General features: G+C 40.9%; 1 protein-coding gene across 5 annotated transcripts in view; it reads left to right on the top strand.

Annotated features, from left to right (window-relative positions):
- Lztr1 (Leucine zipper like transcription regulator 1) overlaps window positions 1–20,189 on the top strand; it is a 609,234-nt gene that overhangs the window by 206,574 nt on the left and 382,471 nt on the right. For all 5 annotated transcript variants that reach the window (XM_090374223.1, XM_090374222.1, XM_090374224.1 and 2 more), the window contains one exon: window positions 12,091–12,229. In XM_090374223.1, coding sequence (XP_090230349.1) covers window positions 12,091–12,229 — 139 coding nt within the window. The remainder of the gene's footprint in view (window positions 1–12,090; window positions 12,230–20,189) is intronic.

The raw sequence follows: 20,189 nt of genomic DNA, 5'->3' as shown, positions 1-20,189 counted from the left end.
GTCTTAGTGGATGATATCTTCAGGTTATTTTCGTCAGCCCATTGTTGTAGAGTGGCGAGCGCCTGGTTTGCTGTGTTTTCCAGCTGTGCCCTGGAGTTTTCTGCCAGTGTCAGGACAAGGTCATCCGCATACGCATGGGAGGTTGCATTTCCGAGGTTGAGGTTGAGGAATCCGTCCAGGACCACGTTCCAGAGCAGTGGGCCCAGGACGGAGCCCTGTGGGCATCCTCTGTAGATGCGTCTGGTTATTGTACAGTAAGGAGCAGTGACTTTTACTGACCTGTCACATAGGTAACTGCTGATGCAATTGTATAGATTACTTGGGAGTTTGGCCTCACGGAGCCTGCTGAGGACGCTTGGCCACCAGAGGGTGTCAAACGCCCCGGCAAAATCAACCGCGATGGCAAGAAAGTATTTGCGGTCTGTTTCTCTTGCAGCGTTGATGATGCTGCGTAGGGCATCGGTGGTGGAGTATCCTTTTCGAAATCCAAATTGTTTGGGTGACTCTAGGCCTGCGTTTCTATAGTGCTTCTCTATCCTGTTTCGCAGGAGATGTTCAAGAAGCTTGGTGAGAACTGTCAGGAGCGCTATCGGGCGATAGGACCCTGGGAGGTCCTGCCGCTTCGTGGGATTCTTCAAGATTAGCCGGAGCGTCGCCACCCTCCAACTGCACGGGAAGTAGCCTTCTTTGAGGCATTTATTGTATAGTTTCAGTATTTCCTCCGGGATAGTGTCCACTGCTTTCTTGATGATCTCTGGCTCTAGGAGATCTTCCCCTGGGGACGTTTTGTTTCTCAGCTTGGCCGCCGCGATCTCCAATTCAATCTTGGTGAAAGGTTCCTCAATTTGCTGGGTTGTGTATATCCTGTTCTGTTGGCAGAGCAGTACTTGTTCTGGCGTAGCGGGATCAGTGTGCTCCAGAAACATAGCATCCAAAATATTGTTGACAGTTTCGTGCCACGTCTTTGTGAACCCCCTTGCGGTTTCCTCATTGCTGGGAGTACCTCACCTCTGGGAAGCCTATTTGTAGTCACCCGATAGACCACTCCCCAGGGGTTGTCATTTCCTGTCGTGGAAACTAGGTGCTCCCATGTACGCTGTTTTCTTTCTCTGATTTTTGCTGTGTATTGATTCCTTGCAGTACGGTATCGTTCCCGGAGCGCCTCTACTTCTGCAGTAGGCCAATCACGTCTAGCCCGCTGGAATTTTTTCCGACAGGTGTTGGCTACCTGCCTTAGTTGCTGAAGCTCAGGGTTCCACCAGTGTACCGCCCCCGGAGATGGTTTCTTTCTTTTGATAGATTTGTCCGCCGCTTCTGTGATAAGTCTCACCAGTTTTGCCTGGTGTTGGTCTGGGGTTGTCTCTTCTGTATTGAATGTGTGGACGGCCACCCGTATGGTTTGTTGGAATTTGGGCCAGTCTGCTTTTCCTATGGCGTATCTGTGCTGTATTTGTCTGGGTGTTGTGCTTCTGGCTATTGTTCGGTTTAGTTGGAAGGTTATTGCTCTGTGGTCCGATGTTGTCCAGTTTTCCGTTACTGTCCAGGCTGTGATGTGATCAGTGACGGATCTTGTGGCAAGGGTGATATCAATTGTTGACTCCCACATAGTACTGGAGAATGTTGGGAGGTTGTTTGGCTGGTTAAGTATATTATAGCAACTGTTTGTGAGGTACTCTTCCAGATGCTGCCCGTTCACAACGCCTCTCCGTCCTGGGGTTTCGCTATACCATGCCGGTGAGCGGCAGTTTACGTCTGCGCCTACAATTATTTTGGCGTTCGGAAATTCTGTGTGCATGGTCTGTAGGTAGTTAATTGTTGGGAGGATCTCTTCCCCCGGTCGACTGTATATTGAGACAGCATAAAATTCCCCTAGTGCGGTGACTATGTGGGCACACGCAGCCCAGGGGAGGCAGTAGTTTGATAGTTTAGTCACTGTGTAATCCGGATTTCTAACTAGGATGGCTGCCCACGGGGTTTCAGCATCAGTATGCACAATCTTGTATTTCATGGGGTATCCCCTGACCTTTTTGCTGTGTGTATACGGCTCTTGCACAAGCATAATGTCGACATTTTCTTCGTTGGCCTTTTTTACCAACTGGGCGGCAACCGCCCTAGACCTTTGTGCGTTGAGCTGTGTGAACTGAACTTTTAGTTGGTTATACTGTTTAGGGCGTGCTTCCATAGTCGAGTCTTGTTTGGTATACTCCCTTGGCCTTTATGTATACAGGGCACTTGTTGTCACGGATTGAATGGTCTGCCTGGATTTTGTGCGCCTTGCAGTTTGCACATGTTGGTGGATCCTCTCTTTTAGGGCATGTCTTAAATTCGTGTCCTACTTCAGCACAGTGCCCACATGTTGGTTGCGTTTGGGCGCATGTGTGGGTGGTGTGTCCGAAGCGGCCACACCGGAAGCATTTGGGGACTGTCACATGTTCATTGTAGCGATGACTGCCCCAGTTTATGAACACTCTGTTGTGTTTGTTTATAGTATTCCAGGCCGCAGGCGAAAGCTCAACCACCCAGTTTGTGGCGCTACCTATTCGGGATTTGGTTTGATACCTCGGATTTATAAGTGATGCTGGATCTACCTCCGGGTGTTCTTGCTGGAGGTTTCTCATATACAGTTCTTCTCGAAGAGCTGTAGGCGTGAGGTCTTTGTCCGTGTTGAATATAATTATACTAGGCCCTCTTTTTTGGGGGGCGCGGCCTCCAGGCCAAGAGTTTGTATTCTCGGATTGGCTATTATTTTTTGGGCATCTTCCTGCGTATGCGTTTCGATTATTATGCCTGTGTTGCGCGTTTTCCGTACTGATTTAATTTTTGTGGTCTTGAGATCCTCTGCTAGTTTTGTCATTACTGTGGTTTTGACTGCTTCGCTGGAGGTGTGCTCCTCTGTGGAAGTTGGTCTGAGGATGACCAAATTCGGCCTTGGGAGTAGTGTCTTCCGTCTGGATGCCGATTGGAGTGTCGTCTCTGGTGGTTCCTGGGTTCTGGTCCTCAGCGCTTGAGCGTATGTGGAGGCGCGCTGTGGCATTTGGTTTGCCCCACATTCCATGTATGCTTGTAGTCGCGAGGTCGCTCTTTCACATTCGACATGAGTGTCTAGGAGTATCGTTTCCATTTTATGGAAGATCGTAACTATTTGGGCCCTAAGGCCTGTGGATACTCTGTTTGAGTGGTCCTTGAATAAGTTTTCGAGGGCCATCTTTAGGAAGAGAGACTTCTGGTAGACAGTACCCTCTGGGAGAGCAGGGTCAAGTAGTGAGTCCTGTTGCTTTTCGTCGTTCTGGTCCTTCTGTGAGGTTGTGTTGTGTAATTGGTCTCTCGCTTCAGTCTGAGACCGCGTTTCACGTTGTTCTGATTTTGGTGCCATTCGTTTGACATTCTTCCGTTTGGTTGAGAGGGCCCCCGGGCGAGTGTCCTCCAAGTCCTCTGATTGCTCTGCGGTTATCTGGATGTAGTCGCATTGATTAGGTTGCTGTGTGTCCTTCATTTAGTCTGTTTCCCCGTCCATGTCTACAAAATTCGGATTAACGGGGTCGTCCGAATTAGCGGGATTTTGTTGATAGTGTTTGCTTGGGCTTGGATTTTGCTGGCGGATGATGTCAGCCACAAGTTTGTGGGTATATTAGTTGGCTTGCAGTAAGCCATTGAAGTTTGGTTTGTGCCCCCAGTTAGATTGTGGGGGGGGAGAAAACAGCTCGGTACAGAAATACTCCTAGGAGAGCGGGGTCACTTTCTTTGCGGTTTTCAGGGACGGCGAAGTTTCTGGTAATACTAAAAAGTTATTTGGCGCATCGGGAAAAGATGACATTTCACCATTGTAAGTCTATGGTAATGGAGGGGGGGGGGGGAACCGTTTTGGTCACTGTTCCTTAAAATGAAGAGTACGAAGATCGCTGAAAATTTGGGACTAGGTCACAGTCCGAGGTTACTAAACGTGGGTCACCTCCCCAGTCAAGTTGCTCGATAGAAGCGTGGCGACCGCGTTATGTCGGTTGCCTCTCTATATCCAAAATGTCAGCCACATGGTGTCCATGCGGTCTGGCACGAAGAATACAAATAGTGACGCTTCTAACCAGCCAAATTCCCAACAAAGTACAGAAAGTTTCTCACCTTGAGAGTCCACTGGAGTTGAGGAATCACTGTATATACTTTTGATGAGAAAAACACTTTAAACTGAAATCCACGAGTGTGAAATGAACAACGTGTCTGGCAGCCATATTAACGATCGTGAAGGCGGCCATATTGGCTCTATGCATACGCACTGCATACAGGCACAACGCTAACATATGTAAGAATTTAAAAACTCACATAAATTCTTTAAATCCGCACAGAAATTCACATAAAATCACCTGGTGGTTCAGTATCGTTAGTTCTTCAAGTCCGAATCTTTGGCGAATAGCAAATCCATGTTTAATCAACACTAAAATCACTTATTAATCAGAGCACATAGAAACGTGACCGCACGGTCGAAATCCCACTAGATACCCGTTGACAGTAGTAGTGGCAGGTTTGGTCCTCAGCGCTTCAGAATATGTCGGGGCGCGCTGTGGCATTTGTCTTGCCCCGCATTCGATGTAGGCGTGTAGCCGTGTGATGGCTCTCTCATTTTCTACATGTGTGTCATGCAGAATTGTCTTCATCTTGTGAAAGATGGTGACAATCTGTGATCTCAGGCCAGACGATATCCTACTGGGATTCTCCTTAAAAATGGTTTCGAGGGCCGTTTTCAGAAAGAGAGTTTTCTTGTATACGGAGCCCTCTGGTATGGTATGGTCCAGACATAGTTCTTGTTGTTTTTCATCATTTCTTTCTTTTTGCGATGCATTGGCTTCTGGCTGTTCTTTTGTTTCAACCCGAGATCGTGTTTCGCGTTCCGGTTCGGGAACCACTCGCTTGCGGGTTTTCCGCTTGGTTGGGGGGGGTCCCAGGTCGGGTGTCCTCTATATCCTCCAGTTTATCAATAATGATGGGGTCATCATTTTGTGTCTCTGTCAGGGGGTGTTTGTGCTTGTCGTTCCCCTCCATATCCGTGGATTCCGGATTACCGGGACTGTTCGGTTAATCGGGTTCACAATGTTGGGGTTAGATGGTTTGCTAAAAATGATGGCGATTGATGCCAACCACAAGTTCGTGGGTGTATTTGGAGGCACACAGTGGACTGTGGAAGTTTTGGGGTCTCCCCACAGCACTTGGAGGGGGGGGGAAGCCGGATATAGAAATGCTCCTAAAAGGACGGGACTACCTTCCCAGCGGGATATCTAGTAGCGGCGAAGATGCTCATGGCATTCAGATTTCTGGTAGAAGCACAGGTGCGAAGATAGCCTCTCTCTTTCTCCATGGGGACTTTATGGTGGGGGGGGATCACATTAAAGTCATATTTCTTTGGTGATATTATTCGGTAAAGGCACAGATTGATAGAGCACAACAACTGCTCAGTTTGCACTAGTTGGGGCACCTCCCCAGTCAAGGTGTCAGGTGGAAACGTGGCCGCCGTGTTATATCGGCAGCCTCTCTATAGCCCTGTTGTCAGCGACATGGTGACCATGCGGTCTGGCAACAAAGGATACAGATAAATAACGCTTCAACCTGACCAAATTCCCAATATATAGGCAAAAGTTTCTCACCAGTGGAATCCAGTCCAGTTTGTCTTCAAGTGAGGATACATTTCATGGCACTGACGGAAGTAAAACACATTTTTTAAACTGAAATTTCACGGAGCGATGAAACACACGTCTGTTCACAACGGCAGCCATATTGGCGATCCAAGTAGAATGGTAGTAGGTCAGCTTTATTTTTTGCTCAGATGGCAATAGAACCATCGAGTTTTAACAGAGGTGAGAGTAAAGATGGCCAAAAGTTGTGGCCAATAGCTTTGACAATACTTCAGAATGCTCAACTACCTTTTGGACAAGAAGCAAGTTTTCTACACTTAGCTTGTGATTGATGCACTTTCTACACTTAGCTTTGCAATTGTTGTAAGCTTTAGTGTAGATGGAAAATGAATGTGGAGATGAATTTGAATACAAAGTCAATTGCAGTATACCACATTTTTATCTTGAACAGCCTTAGCACATTTATTGGAAAAACAAAGTTTAGATAAAAGATGAGCTTTTAACATGCAGTGTGGAATATGGGATTTCAACCCTACCTACAAGAATAATTTTGCAAAATGATCTGAGTAAATATTGACATCAGAAGATGGAAAACAGTAATCCAACTAAGGAAAAGAAGAATAAAAATCTTGCAGATCATTTTGCATTCTTTTAGTGCCAAACAACACGAGGTTGAAAATGACCACAAGAGAAAGGCTCCATTGGCTAAAAGACCATCCAAGTACTTGTACTTGTAAGAGTTGTTTGTGAGAAAAAGATCAAGTTTTTGTTTAGGATTGTATGGCATTCTTCTAGGTAAATGAACAATTGGAGTGAGATTAGTAATTGCAAAATCTTCAGCTTCTTGACCAGCTGGATCTGAGTGGCTAGAAAATGAAAGCCAGCTGGAGTTGTGAACATTAGAATCATCAAGGAAAACTATCTCACTGTTTGGAAAATTGAACTGTAGAAAGTCATGTTTCAAAAAAGTAATCAAAGAGCTCCAAGTGATTAGTGGAGTTGGGAAAACTGCAGAGACAACAGATGAACTTGACAGAATAGGTTAGAGAGATTTAATCCAGAGACGATCAAAAATAAATTACAAATTACTAAGTGCCTGAGACAGGGAATATCAGAGGGGATACATGCACAGGTATCACCTTTGACACAAAAGGAATCATACAACAAATAATTAGGACAACTGGGATCAGCAGTGGTTAAATCAACCAATAATTTGGATTCTGTCAGAAAAAGGAAATGGAGCTTGGCAGACTAAGTGGAAATGGACATCATTGAAATTGGAACTGAGACAATGTATATTTGTGAAATGAATAAGGAAGTGTTTGGGAAGTTTAGTCCTATTTTCTGTTAGTTTGATTATTCGTGGTGTATTCAGTAGTGCGAAAAAGTGGGGAGGACCTATTGTATGAGGTAATGAAATTTTTGGATATGGAGTACACGTGGTGAGAATATTACCCAGCTTCTTGACATAATGTCAAGAAGCTGGGTATATTCTCCTGAGAAGCTTCCTCCAGTCACTACCTGACAGAGTAGTGGTAGCAAGATTGTACAAGAGCTTATCTGGATGTCTCTTAAAGAATTACCCATAGGTTCAGTCTGGTGGACTATCTAGCAGCTGGCCTGCAGACACTGCATATCCTTGAAATGTAAGAAAGATTGAATCTTACTATGATGCCCATCATAACCTCAAAAGACCAATTATACTGCACGATGGAAGAGATCTGTCTAAGCTTTGCTTGGAGACTAAAAATGGGTTTCACCATGTAGTAAGCAAAGTGGTATTGCACCAGTTGAGGAATGTCACTTATCACCTCATATGGCCTAGTAACTAAGTGAGATGGCATTCCTTTGATGAAATGAAAAGATCATTTCATCATCTTTTGGCACCCTCAATTGAACTGCTTGATTCTTTCAGCACCCTGACTGAATTTATTTTTTTGATTCATTTTTGTTTCTAGCTTGGTACACATTTTTAATTGTCTTTTTTGTGTCGAGGATAGTTTATGTACATAGAATAAATGTTTGATAAAATTTTGAGTTTTGTTCTGATTTACAGCTCAGCTGTAAAGTAAATGCTTGCTTTTAACTGTTGAATTCCAGTCTTTTACTTTTTAAACCATTATTCACAAATTTTCAGAATGTTGAGGATTTCGGAATGTTATTTCTCAACAATCCATAAATAACACACACATTGAATGGTTTGTTTTTGCCTCCCTCATCCAAACCTGGGATATTCTGTGTTGAACTACAAATAATTAAGTATTTGAAAAATGTGATGTACATTTCTTTGGATCATTCAGATCTTCACATTATGTTCTTGTGGATCTAAGAGTTTATACTGAAGTGGGAAATCTCACTTGTAGGTACATGTTCACCTCACATAGTTCATGGAGACTATAAAATAGGTGCTTTGGGTTAGCACTGATTAAAAGATTAAAAGTTATTCTGATGTTTAACAATTGATAGTGTAATATATCCAGGGCTTTTTTGTAAAACATAAACTTCTGGAAATCTGAGGATGTCTGTCTGGTAAAGAGGGTGCCTGGTTCTGTGGGCAGGGAGAGAATTTTTAGAAAATCATGGTTCCAAATTTTCAAATTTGGCAATTTTTATAAATTCTTAAACAGTTATTTAGTTTTGAATGATTTTTTTTTATTTATTTTATTTTATTTATTTTTTGATATCTCAAGAAAAAAATTATTTTTATCATTTGGCCACTTATTACTTTTGCCTTTTTCCCTGCAATCTTTCTTCTTTGTTGAAATGTGTTTAATAAAGCCAGCTCTTCCTTTATTTGATACTTCAATAACATTGCACTTACACAATAAACAGTACATGTTCTTATTCCTGAGCAATGCATCATAAGTGTTAATTAGACAAAACTAATTAATAAAGCTAATTTAATAAGAATTATTTATTATTCAAAATCTTTTATAAAGATTTTCCCAGTAAAAGTATGCCATCATATTTCTTATTGTGATTTGTTTTTTTAACGGTTGTCTCTGGCTGTATGATCCCTGAATAAGCCATGGTTTTATTAAGTTTTAATTATTAATTAAGTGTTGTGATTAGCAAAAGCTTAAATAGATGAGTCAGAAAGTGAAGCTGTGCATATAGCTTAACTCTCTGCCAAAGTGCAGTGCACAAATGGCATTTGTAATAATAAATAATTTTTATTTTAAAATAAATATTTGTTGTTTTAAATATATGATTTTTTTATTTTTCTTTCTTTTTTACTTCCTGAATTCCAGTGCATTCTTGCAGAAAGAAAGCTGTGAGTATACAGGGTGTCTATAAATGGTGGGCACACTTTCAATAATTTATTGCATGGGGGGAGTAAGAGAGATACCATTTACTTATTTATACCATGTGAAAGAGAAAACACAAAAGCTTCCCAGTTGTTACTGCCGAGGCGTGTAGTTCCATCATTCACCGCTTGCCATACCTCTATCATATGCATAGCCTTGTTGAAAGATGGTTTCAACAAAGTTGAAAGAATGATTTCTTCTTGTGGGGCTATATAAAGGAACGTGTTTATGTACCACCTTTGCCATGTGATGTCCAGGAACTAAAGCAGAGAATTGAAGAAGCTACCACCACGGTCACACAGGGTATGGCAAGAGTTCAGTTACCATGTGGACATTTGCCGTGTCACACGTGGTTCTCCCATTTAATCGTTGTGGAGTGATGTGAGGTAAAAAAAAAAAACTTGAGATTTTCTCTTTCACAAGGTTTTTGTGAAATAAATTACTTTGTGCAATAAATTACCGTCTTTGTACCTAGTCTTTGTGCAATAAATTACTGAAAGTGTTCCCACCTATAAACACCCTGTATATCAAACGATGAATTTTGACCCTTTTTTACCCTCTTGAGTCTTCATGACCAATTAATACTACGGCATGTGGACAGGACATCAAACTTTTTGCCTTCCTAAGATTACGCATAAATATCATTAAAGAAAACAGTGTGTGCCATTTATTGTGATCATGAATAAAGTTATCATTTAGATAATATTTTCACTTTTATGAAGTCTCGATCAGACATATACTGACAAATACGTAGAAAAAAATGATTTATTGTAATTAGTACTTTGGTTAATGTTATCACTGTTTTGCCTTATTGCAGTTTACATATGTGCAGTGGATAACATCCTGATTTGTTCTTGAACTCTGATACATTGTATGTCCAGTTACTGCTGTTACAGTTCATATGGTTGTTATTCTGTGAAAAGTGTTGGTGTTACTCTGTGAAAGAAAGTACAGTCAGTCCTCGTATAGCACGATAGTTGTGTTCCTAGAAACTCTCGTGCGATATAAACAACAGGCCCTATGGGAAAAATAGGGTTAGGTGCCGACCACCCAAGATTGAACACACATTTATAACCAAAACATTACCAAACACAATAAATAATTGTAATAAAATACGTAAGTATTTAGATAGAAAAAGAAAAGCAATATCGATAAACAGAGGCGTACTGGGTCAAAAATTCTTATACCCGGGAAAATTTGTAGCGGCCTCATACTAGCGTTTATGGCTTAATAAAATACTTACGTATTTTATTACGACTATTTTATAAATGGATTTTAATTACACTTTGAGTTGTTCCTGCTATGAAAGTTGTTTTTATTTTCTCTGCATTCTTTGTAATTCTTGGCGTTGCCTCATTTAGGTGCCATGTGATATTGCATGTGCCTGTGGCACATGCAATATCACATGGTCTTTCATTTCGCTCAAAGCGTTTCAAATTTTTCTCTATCGACAGAGGTGGACTGGCCATAAGCCTTACCGGGGAAACCCCGGTGGGCCAGGGGCCAGTGTGATTTTGGCCATAAATGCTAGTATGAGGCCGCTACAAATTTTCCTGGGTAAGAATTTTTGATCCAGTCCGCCTCTGTTTATCAATATTTCTTTTCTTTTTCTATCTGAAACTGTAGTGTCTTCACCAGGACACTTCCTTTTCACACCTTTTAAGTATTTTACTCATTTTTAGGAAATAAAGCACAATTACAAAATGAGGAGGCACGCTTGATACACATTAACAAAGCTGCGTGTGTGTAGCAACTGAATAAACAGCACTGTAAAGGCAACTCTGTTAACACCTCACTAGCTCACATTTTACTAAAGCACATTTCTGGGGGTTACTACCATAAAACAATAAAAACAAGTTCCAGTTGCATTTCTGCCAGTGGAATCTGTTATAAACTGGTAGTAAACTCGATCTAATTGCATTTGCGATAATACCGATAGCTGGAATTGTGTGGGTTTTTATGTTATTATGGTGAAATGTGTTTCCCCCTTCACTTATATAAAAAACATAAATACATTTTCAGAATCTTCTCTTCATTCCTATCATGTTGCATTCAGTTGGGGTGATTCTGCGTTCGACTGCCATTTCTTGTAAACACAAAGGCGAATTGTGCATAAGCGAATTCAGTTCGTGTTATATACGTTCCCCTATTTATAAATCGTGTATGATCGAATTCGTGTAGTGTAAACACGTGTTATACGAGGACTGACTGTACTGTATCTGCACCCCATCCAATTTGGCTGTTTTATAATAGGGCATTAACTATTTTGTATTCTTTCTATTTTTAAAATCTTAAAAATAGAAAGATTTTTATATTTTCTTTATTTGTTTTTTACTGGTTTGTATGGATTTCCAGAAACATGACAGTTTTATTTTTATTGATAAATTTCTCAAAGAAATAGTGAACAGTCAAATTAATGTACTTTATATTGCTTGATTTTAATGTTTTTTTCCCTTCTTTCCACATATACTTTCATTCTGAATGGTTACAGTCTTGTTTCTTCAGTTATTTTTATCAATTAAGCTCTGTTCTGAAGTGATTATAATAAGCGATGACTGCTGTACCGTGTTTTCCATAAAGCAAACATATATTTTATGAGATGTAATTTTAAATAGCTGTAGTTGCTGACATACCAAGAAAGTGACAACAAATGAAGACATGGATAATGTTGATCATCCTTAATTGATTGCTATCTGGAATGAGTGTATCACTCATTCAAGACAAGATATGCAATGTAAGATATCATTCATTGAAGACTTCTGTCCTGTGTCCTAAATGAGTGACACCGAATCCATGAGATGTATTCATCTTTAATGTTTCTGGTTGCACATAATTCAGCATCTTTTTAATGTTAAAGGAACATGACTGAATTCTGTAAAGTGTATTTAAGATGATGTTAAACCATTGGGAGGTGTGTGTGTGTGTGTGTGTGTGTGTGTGTGTGTGTGTGTGTGTGTGTGTGTGTGTGTGTGTGTGTGTGTGTGTGTGTGTGTGTGTGTGAGAGAGAGAGAGAGAGAGAGAGAGAGAGAGAGAGAGAGAGAGAGAGAGAGAGAGAGAGAGAGAGAGAGAGAGAGAAGGATGGTTCACTTTTACTTTTGTACTTTTAGATTTTTTTAAGTGTGAAACTTGATAGTTTCTGATCTTTGTATTTATCTTAAATACAGACAACCAGTGGCAAGGTCTGCACACGGTGCTTCAGTGTATGATGGCAAGTTATGGATATTTGCAGGATATGATGGAAATGCCAGATTGAATGATATGTGGACAATTTCTTTGTTGGGAGATGACAAAGTATGGGAAGAGGTAAACCTGTGGATATATTGCTTAATAATTTTTTTTATTATTTTTACAGAATATAGATCTAATTATGTAAATAGAGATAAGATATTTTAATAAGTTATTTATAATTATTTTCTTTGCATATGTGATAAGAATGTATTGTTGTTAACTCTTCCAATTTAGTGTTAGTATTAATAGTGGCAAATGATACAAGAAACCAAGCTTATACAGCATTGGCAGAAAAATAAATTCTACTTTTTTTTCATTTTTTTTTTTTTTTTTTTTTCATTTTCTTTAACTTGATCAGATTATCATTTCAAATCTGATGTCAATGTTTGTTCAGGTCATTTCAGCGAAATTATTTTTGTAGGGATCAAATCCTTTATGCCACAACCCATCTTAAGAACTCATCCTTTTAGAATTAGCGTAGTAGAAGCATATGATGCAAGAAAGCAAGCTTGTACCGCATCAGCCAACAGTTTGTCTGTCAACTGTAATTAGTGTCCTTTACAATCCTGCCAACCTTCGTATCGTCTGCAAACTTGAACATTAAGCCTGATATACTATCATCAATATCATTTATAAATACAGAAAACAAAAATGCACCCAACACTGAACCCTGAGGGACTCCACTAATAACATTGGTCCACGAAGAGCAGTGTCCATTGATTATCACTCTGTCTTCTCCCACTCAACCATCCCTTAATCCATAGCAGCAATTTGCCTCCAATGCCACACTGCTCCAATTTGTGCAGCAGTCTTCCATGTGCAACATTATCAAAAGCCTTTCTGAGATCCAAATATATGATATCAAAGTTTTTCCGTGCATCCAGTTCCTTTGTGACCACATTACAGTATCCAATCAAATTGGTCAAACAAGACTTTCCCTTAACAAAACCATGCTGTGTCAGAGCTATAAGTGAAGTCTTGTTTAGATGATTCTGCAGTGCTTCTTTAACCAGTGCCTCCATTAATTTCCCAGGAACAGAAGTTAGACTAACAGGTCTGTAATTATTTGTGTTGCCCTTTGTGAATTGGGGTCACATTTGCACATCTCCAGTCCATGGGTACCTCTGCTGAGTCCAAGGAAGCTGTCATAATTATGGCTAAGGGTTTGCTTACTTCCTTTGCTGCCCCCTTTAATATAACTGGATAGATCCCATACAACCCAGGTGCCTTTTTTATGTTTATCCTTAACAATTTCTCCTCCACTTTCCCCTCAGTTATTACAAAATCATCTAGCTCACTGCCAGAGTTTAATTCACCTCAGGCATTCCTCTACCTGAATAACTCCTCATGTGTGAATGTAGATGCAAAATACTCATTTAGTTTGTTAGCCACCTGAGCAGGATCATCAACAATTGAACCATCAATATCCAGTGGACCAATCTGATTCATCCCTTCCCTTTCCTTTTAGAGTTTATATAGGTAAAGAACTCTTTCTTTGCCAAAGATTTCTCATAATCTGCCTTTGCCTGCCTAATCTCATTTGTGACTTTTTTACAGGCCAGCTTATATCTATTGGAAGCTTCCATGTCACCCATTAATTTATATGTATCCCATGCATTTTTCTTCTCTGCCACATGTCTCATTAGTTCATCTGACTTCCATTTAGCCCTAAAACTTGAACATTATTTCTTTGTTGGTATGTAAAGCCTAGTAGCTTCGAAGATTAATTCTTTGAATGCCTCCAATTTTGAATTTGCTGTTGGTAACATCATCAGTTTGTCGCACCATTTAGAATTTAAATATTGTCTCAGGCCACCGTAGTCGTCTTTACAAAAGCAAAAACCCTTCCCTTTATCCCTGATGGTAGTTACCACTTTGAGTTAATCCCACTTCAGCACAATGTGATCACTGCCACCTAGTGGTTTCTTTATCTGCAGATTCTTAATGCATGAAGAATCACTGCTGATAATCAGATCAACAGTATTACTCTCTCTTGTTGCTTCTTGAACATGCTGCTTTATTAAACAATCATCCAATATATCCACAAAAGTCTTGTTAGTGTGCAAGTGACCACAAGTTCCAGTCAATATCTGGGCAGTTAAAACCCCCCATTATAAGAAATTCTGATTTACTGCCCCACTATTTCTCTGTACAGTTGTTCATTGTACTGATCAGAGTCATTAGGTGTATAACACACTCCTACTCTCATTTTTGCTTTCCCATTGCTTATGTCACAACAAACTGATTCAACATTGCACTGTCCACTCATGTCAACTGGATGCACTTCCTTTGATTTTATGTGTTTCTTAACTAACAGCATAATCCTTCCTATCCTGTCTATGCTTTCTCTACTGCTATGTGTTCAGAAAGGATAGGAAGGAAGGAAGAAGGGCTACGCTGTTAGTTAAAAAAACACACAAAATCAAAGTAAGTGTCAAAGGAAAGGAAAGGAAGTTCCCCAAATTCCAATTCTGCATCCCTTATATCTGTGAGACACCACATCTCTCATATTCCAACAATATCTGCCTTTGATGTCTTGGCCAGAACTACAAATTCATTAAATTTATTTACTATACCTTTAGCATTGGTGTACATACTAGTATACATGCACCTGTTATTACTCTTAGTTACTGTAACACAGCCCATGTAGTTACTTGTTCCATGATGACTCCCAGCAGTCCTTGAAATTCCCACTACCTTGCTTTCCCCGGCTGCTGCTCTGACCAATAATAGCAGTGGAAGAATCACTTTCACCTCTGGCGCCTCCGTAGCCAGGTGGGAAGGAGCAGCAGTGCGTAGCACACGCTTCTTGATTAGACCGGGGTTCGAGTCCGTCACCACCAAATACGGAGGATGCGGAAAGGTCAGAGAATGACCACCGCATATTTCGGAGCAATATGGCCTTAGTTGCTAATGCTCCTAAAAACCAAATAACTAACTAACTAACTTTCACCTCTGCCTGCGGCTACTGTTGCTTAATTAGTCTTTGATTCTCTCCCCAAGCTAGCAATTTTCCGACCCACCTAGCAAATATATAGCAAATATTCTTTCACTCTTTCTATTTAAGTGTATCAAATCCCTGTTGAAGTAGTCTTTCCTATTAACAAGCACAGACCACGCTGGGAAAAATTCTACCCCCCATGAGCCTTGCACAATCTCTCCATTGCCATATTGATTGACAAGGCTCTCTCATCATATACTCCCTCCTATCGTGTCTGGGTAGAATTGCAGACACTTTCAAATTTAACCCTAACTCATGACTTTTTTTTTCAAGGATAGGAAGGAAAGAAGGGCTACGCTGTTAGTTAAGAAACACATAAAATCAAAGTAAGTGTCAAAGGAAAGGAAAGGGAGTTCCCCAATTCCAATTCTGCATTCCTTATATCTGTGAGACACCACATCTCTCATATTCTTGTACTTGTTAAGTAAATCTGCAGATCTCCTACTCTTAATGTCATGCCAACATGTACAACAATATTACCTTTTGTGCCCTTAAAAGATGATATCTGCCCTACAACATCATCAACTTTTGCCCCTGGCAGAAATACCCTGGTTCTATTCCACCTATACATTTTGCACAATATATTTCCCGTTTCCCCTGACAATCACTGACAATTACTAGCTTCTGTAGGACCAGTGCATTCTGTCCTGAAGATTTCTGCTGTATTGCCTGATGCTCAGGAGTAAGTTCTGGCATTGAGTTGAGTAGCTTGGAGCTTGATGGGTTCTTCATTTTAATTCCTTCGAGGGCATATATCCACTCTTCAAACTCTCATATAATTTCATCAGAATGCTGAGTTGTTACCTAATTGCTTCACACTGTCTGCACCTAGCACACACAGACATTCTCCTTGTTTAGATCGTGCCCTGTTCCAGAATGGCCTGAAACATTTCACAAGTTGCACATTTTTTTAGGTTGTGATGGGTTGAAAAATCACCCCCTTTTTTTTTAGTTCTCCTGTGAACCACAGCAATCCTGCTTTGGGCCTGTTGCTTTGCTGCTCTTGTCTGGGGCATGATTTGAGTTTAAATGCAATTTAATTAATTTACAATGAAAATTAATAAAATTAATACATTTAATTGATTAAATTTATTGGAAAAAAAAAATTAGTTACAAAATTTGTCACTGTATGGTGCGTAACTGTCTTAGTTATAATTTTGCAAATAATTTACTTTATTTGTATAATCGTAAGTTATTGCCACAGCACCACTCCTCAGCTGTACTGTACTGTATAAAAGCAAAGCAGTCTCTTCAAAATCATGCAGTAGATGTTTGCCTACTGCACTACAGCAGCAATGCCAACAACGTTGCAGGAAAAGGCAACGTATTAGTGAAGCTGTACTATCAGAACAGCAACAATGCAGCTATGACTATCAGAGAATTCTGGTGTCAGAAGCACATAAGGCCCACATGAACCTATCACTGTTTGTGCTGTCTGCAAAGTGATTGCGAAATTTGAAGCAACAGGACATCTTGGTGTTCAAACAGGTAGAGGTCGAAAACGAATGGACTCTTGTGTTGAAGATTTGGGTATGGCTGTCATGGATTTATCAAGTCAGTCTCCATGTGGTAGTGCAAGTGTGCCGGCTGTTTCTCATGAAGTGGACATGCCATATTCCACTGTAAGGCTAGTAATGCATCAGGTGTTGCTGTACTATCCTTACAAGATGCACATGTTGTTGTTGTTTGGTTTTTTGGGAGCGTTAGCAGCTTAGGCCATATTACTCCGGGATATGCGGTGGTCATTCCCTGACCTTTCCGCATCATCCGTATTTGGTGGTGACGGGCTCGAACCCCGGTCTAATCAAGAAGCGTGTGCTACGCACTGCTGCTCCTTCCCACCTGGCTACGGAGGCGCCGCCAGAGGCACATGCTATAGCAGCTAAAGCATGGTGATGCAGATATTCGTTTTACTTACGCACTTCAGTTTCTGGTGTGAATGACAGTGGATATCACTTGGCCATGGAACATCCTTTGGAGTGATGCAGCCCACTTCTGCTTAACTGGACAAGTGAATGCCGCAACTGTTGCATTTGGGCAACAGAAAACCCTCGAGTTATCCTGTTGCATTCTCCAAAAGTGATAGTGTGGTGTGGATTTACGGCCACATTCATGATTGGTCCATATTTTTTGAACAGGTAACACCGACTGTACCCTGCACTTGTTCCATCACTGGACAGCGATATTATGAAATGTTGGCAAATTTCGCAATACCAGAGCTGCAACAACGTGGGTGCCCTCAGGATACCATATTCATGCAAAATGGTGCACTACCCCACATCCACCGTTGTGTCCAAAGAGTGCTAAGGCAACACACTTTACAGATGAATGGGTCATCAGCTGTTGTTTCCGGACATCTTGGCCACCCCAATCACCGGACCTCACCCCCATGAGACTTCTGGTTGTGGCATTTTTTTGAAGAACCAGGTGTATCGGGAAGGTGTCCCTTCTACAGCAATAGTAGTTAAAAATACTGACCTTACAGTCACAAAGGTGGGCCACCTCTGCTCTCCAGTGGCAGTGTGTGCCCATATCACCAGTGCTGTAGGACAGTTTTATATTATTTCACTATATTCTAGATCAGGTGAAGATATAAATCCAGCTGTTGAATACCTACAAGCAGTCATAGACTTGTTACCTACTTAAAATATCATAGTGTGTGCTGATGTCAACTGCCGATCAGCCTTATGGCATAGCCGTACGGAAGATAGAACAGGCACACACACAATGGCCAGATACTTTCACCCTTTCAAGTGCTAAACCAACCAAATAACCTTCCAACTTTTAGCAGTACCCTGGGGGGATAGTGACATTGATGTTACTCTTGCCACCAATTCAATAGCTTATAAAATCATAGACTGGTGTGTCCAGCCAGTCTGGACCATCGGATCATAGAGCGATCACCTTCAAACTAAACAGGCAATTACAAACACCCCAACAATAACCTCAAAAGGTATAACCTCAAAAAGGCAAACTGGCAGATTTTTGCAGAACATACAGCAGATCAGCTGCAAAAACAGAAAAATGAGTGGTCTAGATCAAAAAATTGTAGCCCGGACAAGCAAGCACTGACTATGACAAACATTTTAACAAAAACAGCAGACCTGTCTATCCCACGGAAAAAACTGAGGAAGCAGGCAGTCCCCTGGTGGTGCCCTGAACTGACTATACTCAGGAGAAGGGTGCACCAGGCAAGGAGAAATTTTCAAATAGCCAGAACATCTTGGCCACAAAATGAGGTGAATGCACTGAGAGATTCTTATAGAACTCTCAGGAATCAGTATACAGCCCTCATAAGGGACAAGAAAAAAGGAATGCTGGAGGCACTTGGTGGGAACCACTGGAAACAGTAACCCTTGGGGAGTTGTCTACAGAATAGTGACCAACAAGCTGCCAAGAAGAGATGTCTTAGAAACAACTGTCAAACCAGATGGAACCCCAACCCTGTGTTGGGCGGACTCTGTAAATAACATCCTAGACTATATTATTCAAACTGAAACTGGGGATCTTTCCCCCACCCAGCGGGACAAAAGAAAACACTGACTATGACAATGCCAATATTCAACCTCTGTTCACTATGCAAGACTTAGAAATAGCACTATCTAAACCAAAAACAATAAATGCCCAGGTTTTGATCTCTTAGAGCACCAGACAAATTAATAGCTCTATATAATAACTGTATGACAGAAGGTATATTCCCAAAAATATGGAAAAAAGTAGTGTTAAGATTAATTCCCCTACTGATCCCAAATCATATAGACCAATAGCCCTACTCCCTGTACTAGGGAAAATATATGAAAGACTAATATATAGCAGATTATCCCAATATTACACAGAAGCAGGTTTACATTACAACAATCAGTATGGTTTAAAGCAGGGCAACTCTACAGAGGATGCCATGCACCACCTACTGACAACAGTTAAAAACACAGAGGAGAAATATATGCTGGCAATCTCCATTGACTTTGCTGGGGCATTTGACTCACTCTGGTGGCCTAGTGTCCTTAGGAGACTCTGCCAGGCAAACGCCCCACAAAACCTCTATAAGGTAATAAACATCTACCTTACAGACAGTAGAGTCTCAGTATGCACAAGGTTCCAGGAATTGACATGCCTTGTGAATAAAGGCAGGGTTCAATCCTTGGCCTTTTCTTCTGGACAAATTTCTGGCCTTGGATCTGGGCCCTGGAAAGCCTGGCCTTTGCAGATGACATGATTTCCTTGTAAAAGGTAGCACACGAGTGGTTGTAGAGCAAAGATCAAATGCCGCCCTCTTGCAGATTCAGGAGTGGGCACAAATGCACATGTTCAAAATATCGCCTGAAAAAACTAAACAAATACTTCTATAAGGCAATTTGGACAAAAGAAGATATCCACAAATCAAAATTAACACAACCACTATAAAAATGGTAACAGAACTAAAATATCTTGGAGTGGTCTTTGATTCAAAATTAACTTTTTACCCCCATTTGATCTACTTGGCGAAAAAAGTGAGAAATTATGCAGGTATGATTGCCAGGATCAGTCGAGCAGACTGAGGACTCAAAAGAAAGACCCTGGCAATCATATACCGTGCAATGTTCCTACCTGTTATCACCTATGGAGCCGGTGCGTGGTTCACCTGCTCGGCCATAGTAAGAAATAGGAATAAATTAGAATTGATACAAAGGACAATACTACTCACTATTACCAGAGCATGTCGCACAGTAAGCACACCTGCACTACAGTTGCTGGCCAGAGCTCTCCCACTTTATCTGGAAGTAGCCAAAAGAGGCTTATATTATAGTCTTAAAAAGGGCACACCCACAGAATTTCTGGGGAATAGCCCTTAATACAACCAACACCTTCAATGATGAAAAAAAAAAAAAAGAATAACCACAAAGCTCCATGAGCTATGGCAAACAAAGTGGGAGCAGGAAACCAGAGGTCTGATTACCAAACGGTTTCTGCCACAGGTGTCAATGGTTAGCCCAGAGCCACTTAAGTGGTATGCCCCGGACCTTTTACATTTATATTGACAGGTAACGGCTCCCT

Source organism: Mastigoproctus giganteus, chromosome 5, assembly GCF_048544385.1.
Source record: "Mastigoproctus giganteus isolate SK-2022 chromosome 5, ASM4854438v1, whole genome shotgun sequence".
Lineage (NCBI taxonomy): Eukaryota > Metazoa > Arthropoda > Arachnida > Uropygi > Thelyphonidae > Mastigoproctus > Mastigoproctus giganteus.
The sequence above is the reverse complement of the archived record's forward strand: the minus strand, read 5'-3'. Positions and strand labels throughout refer to the sequence as shown.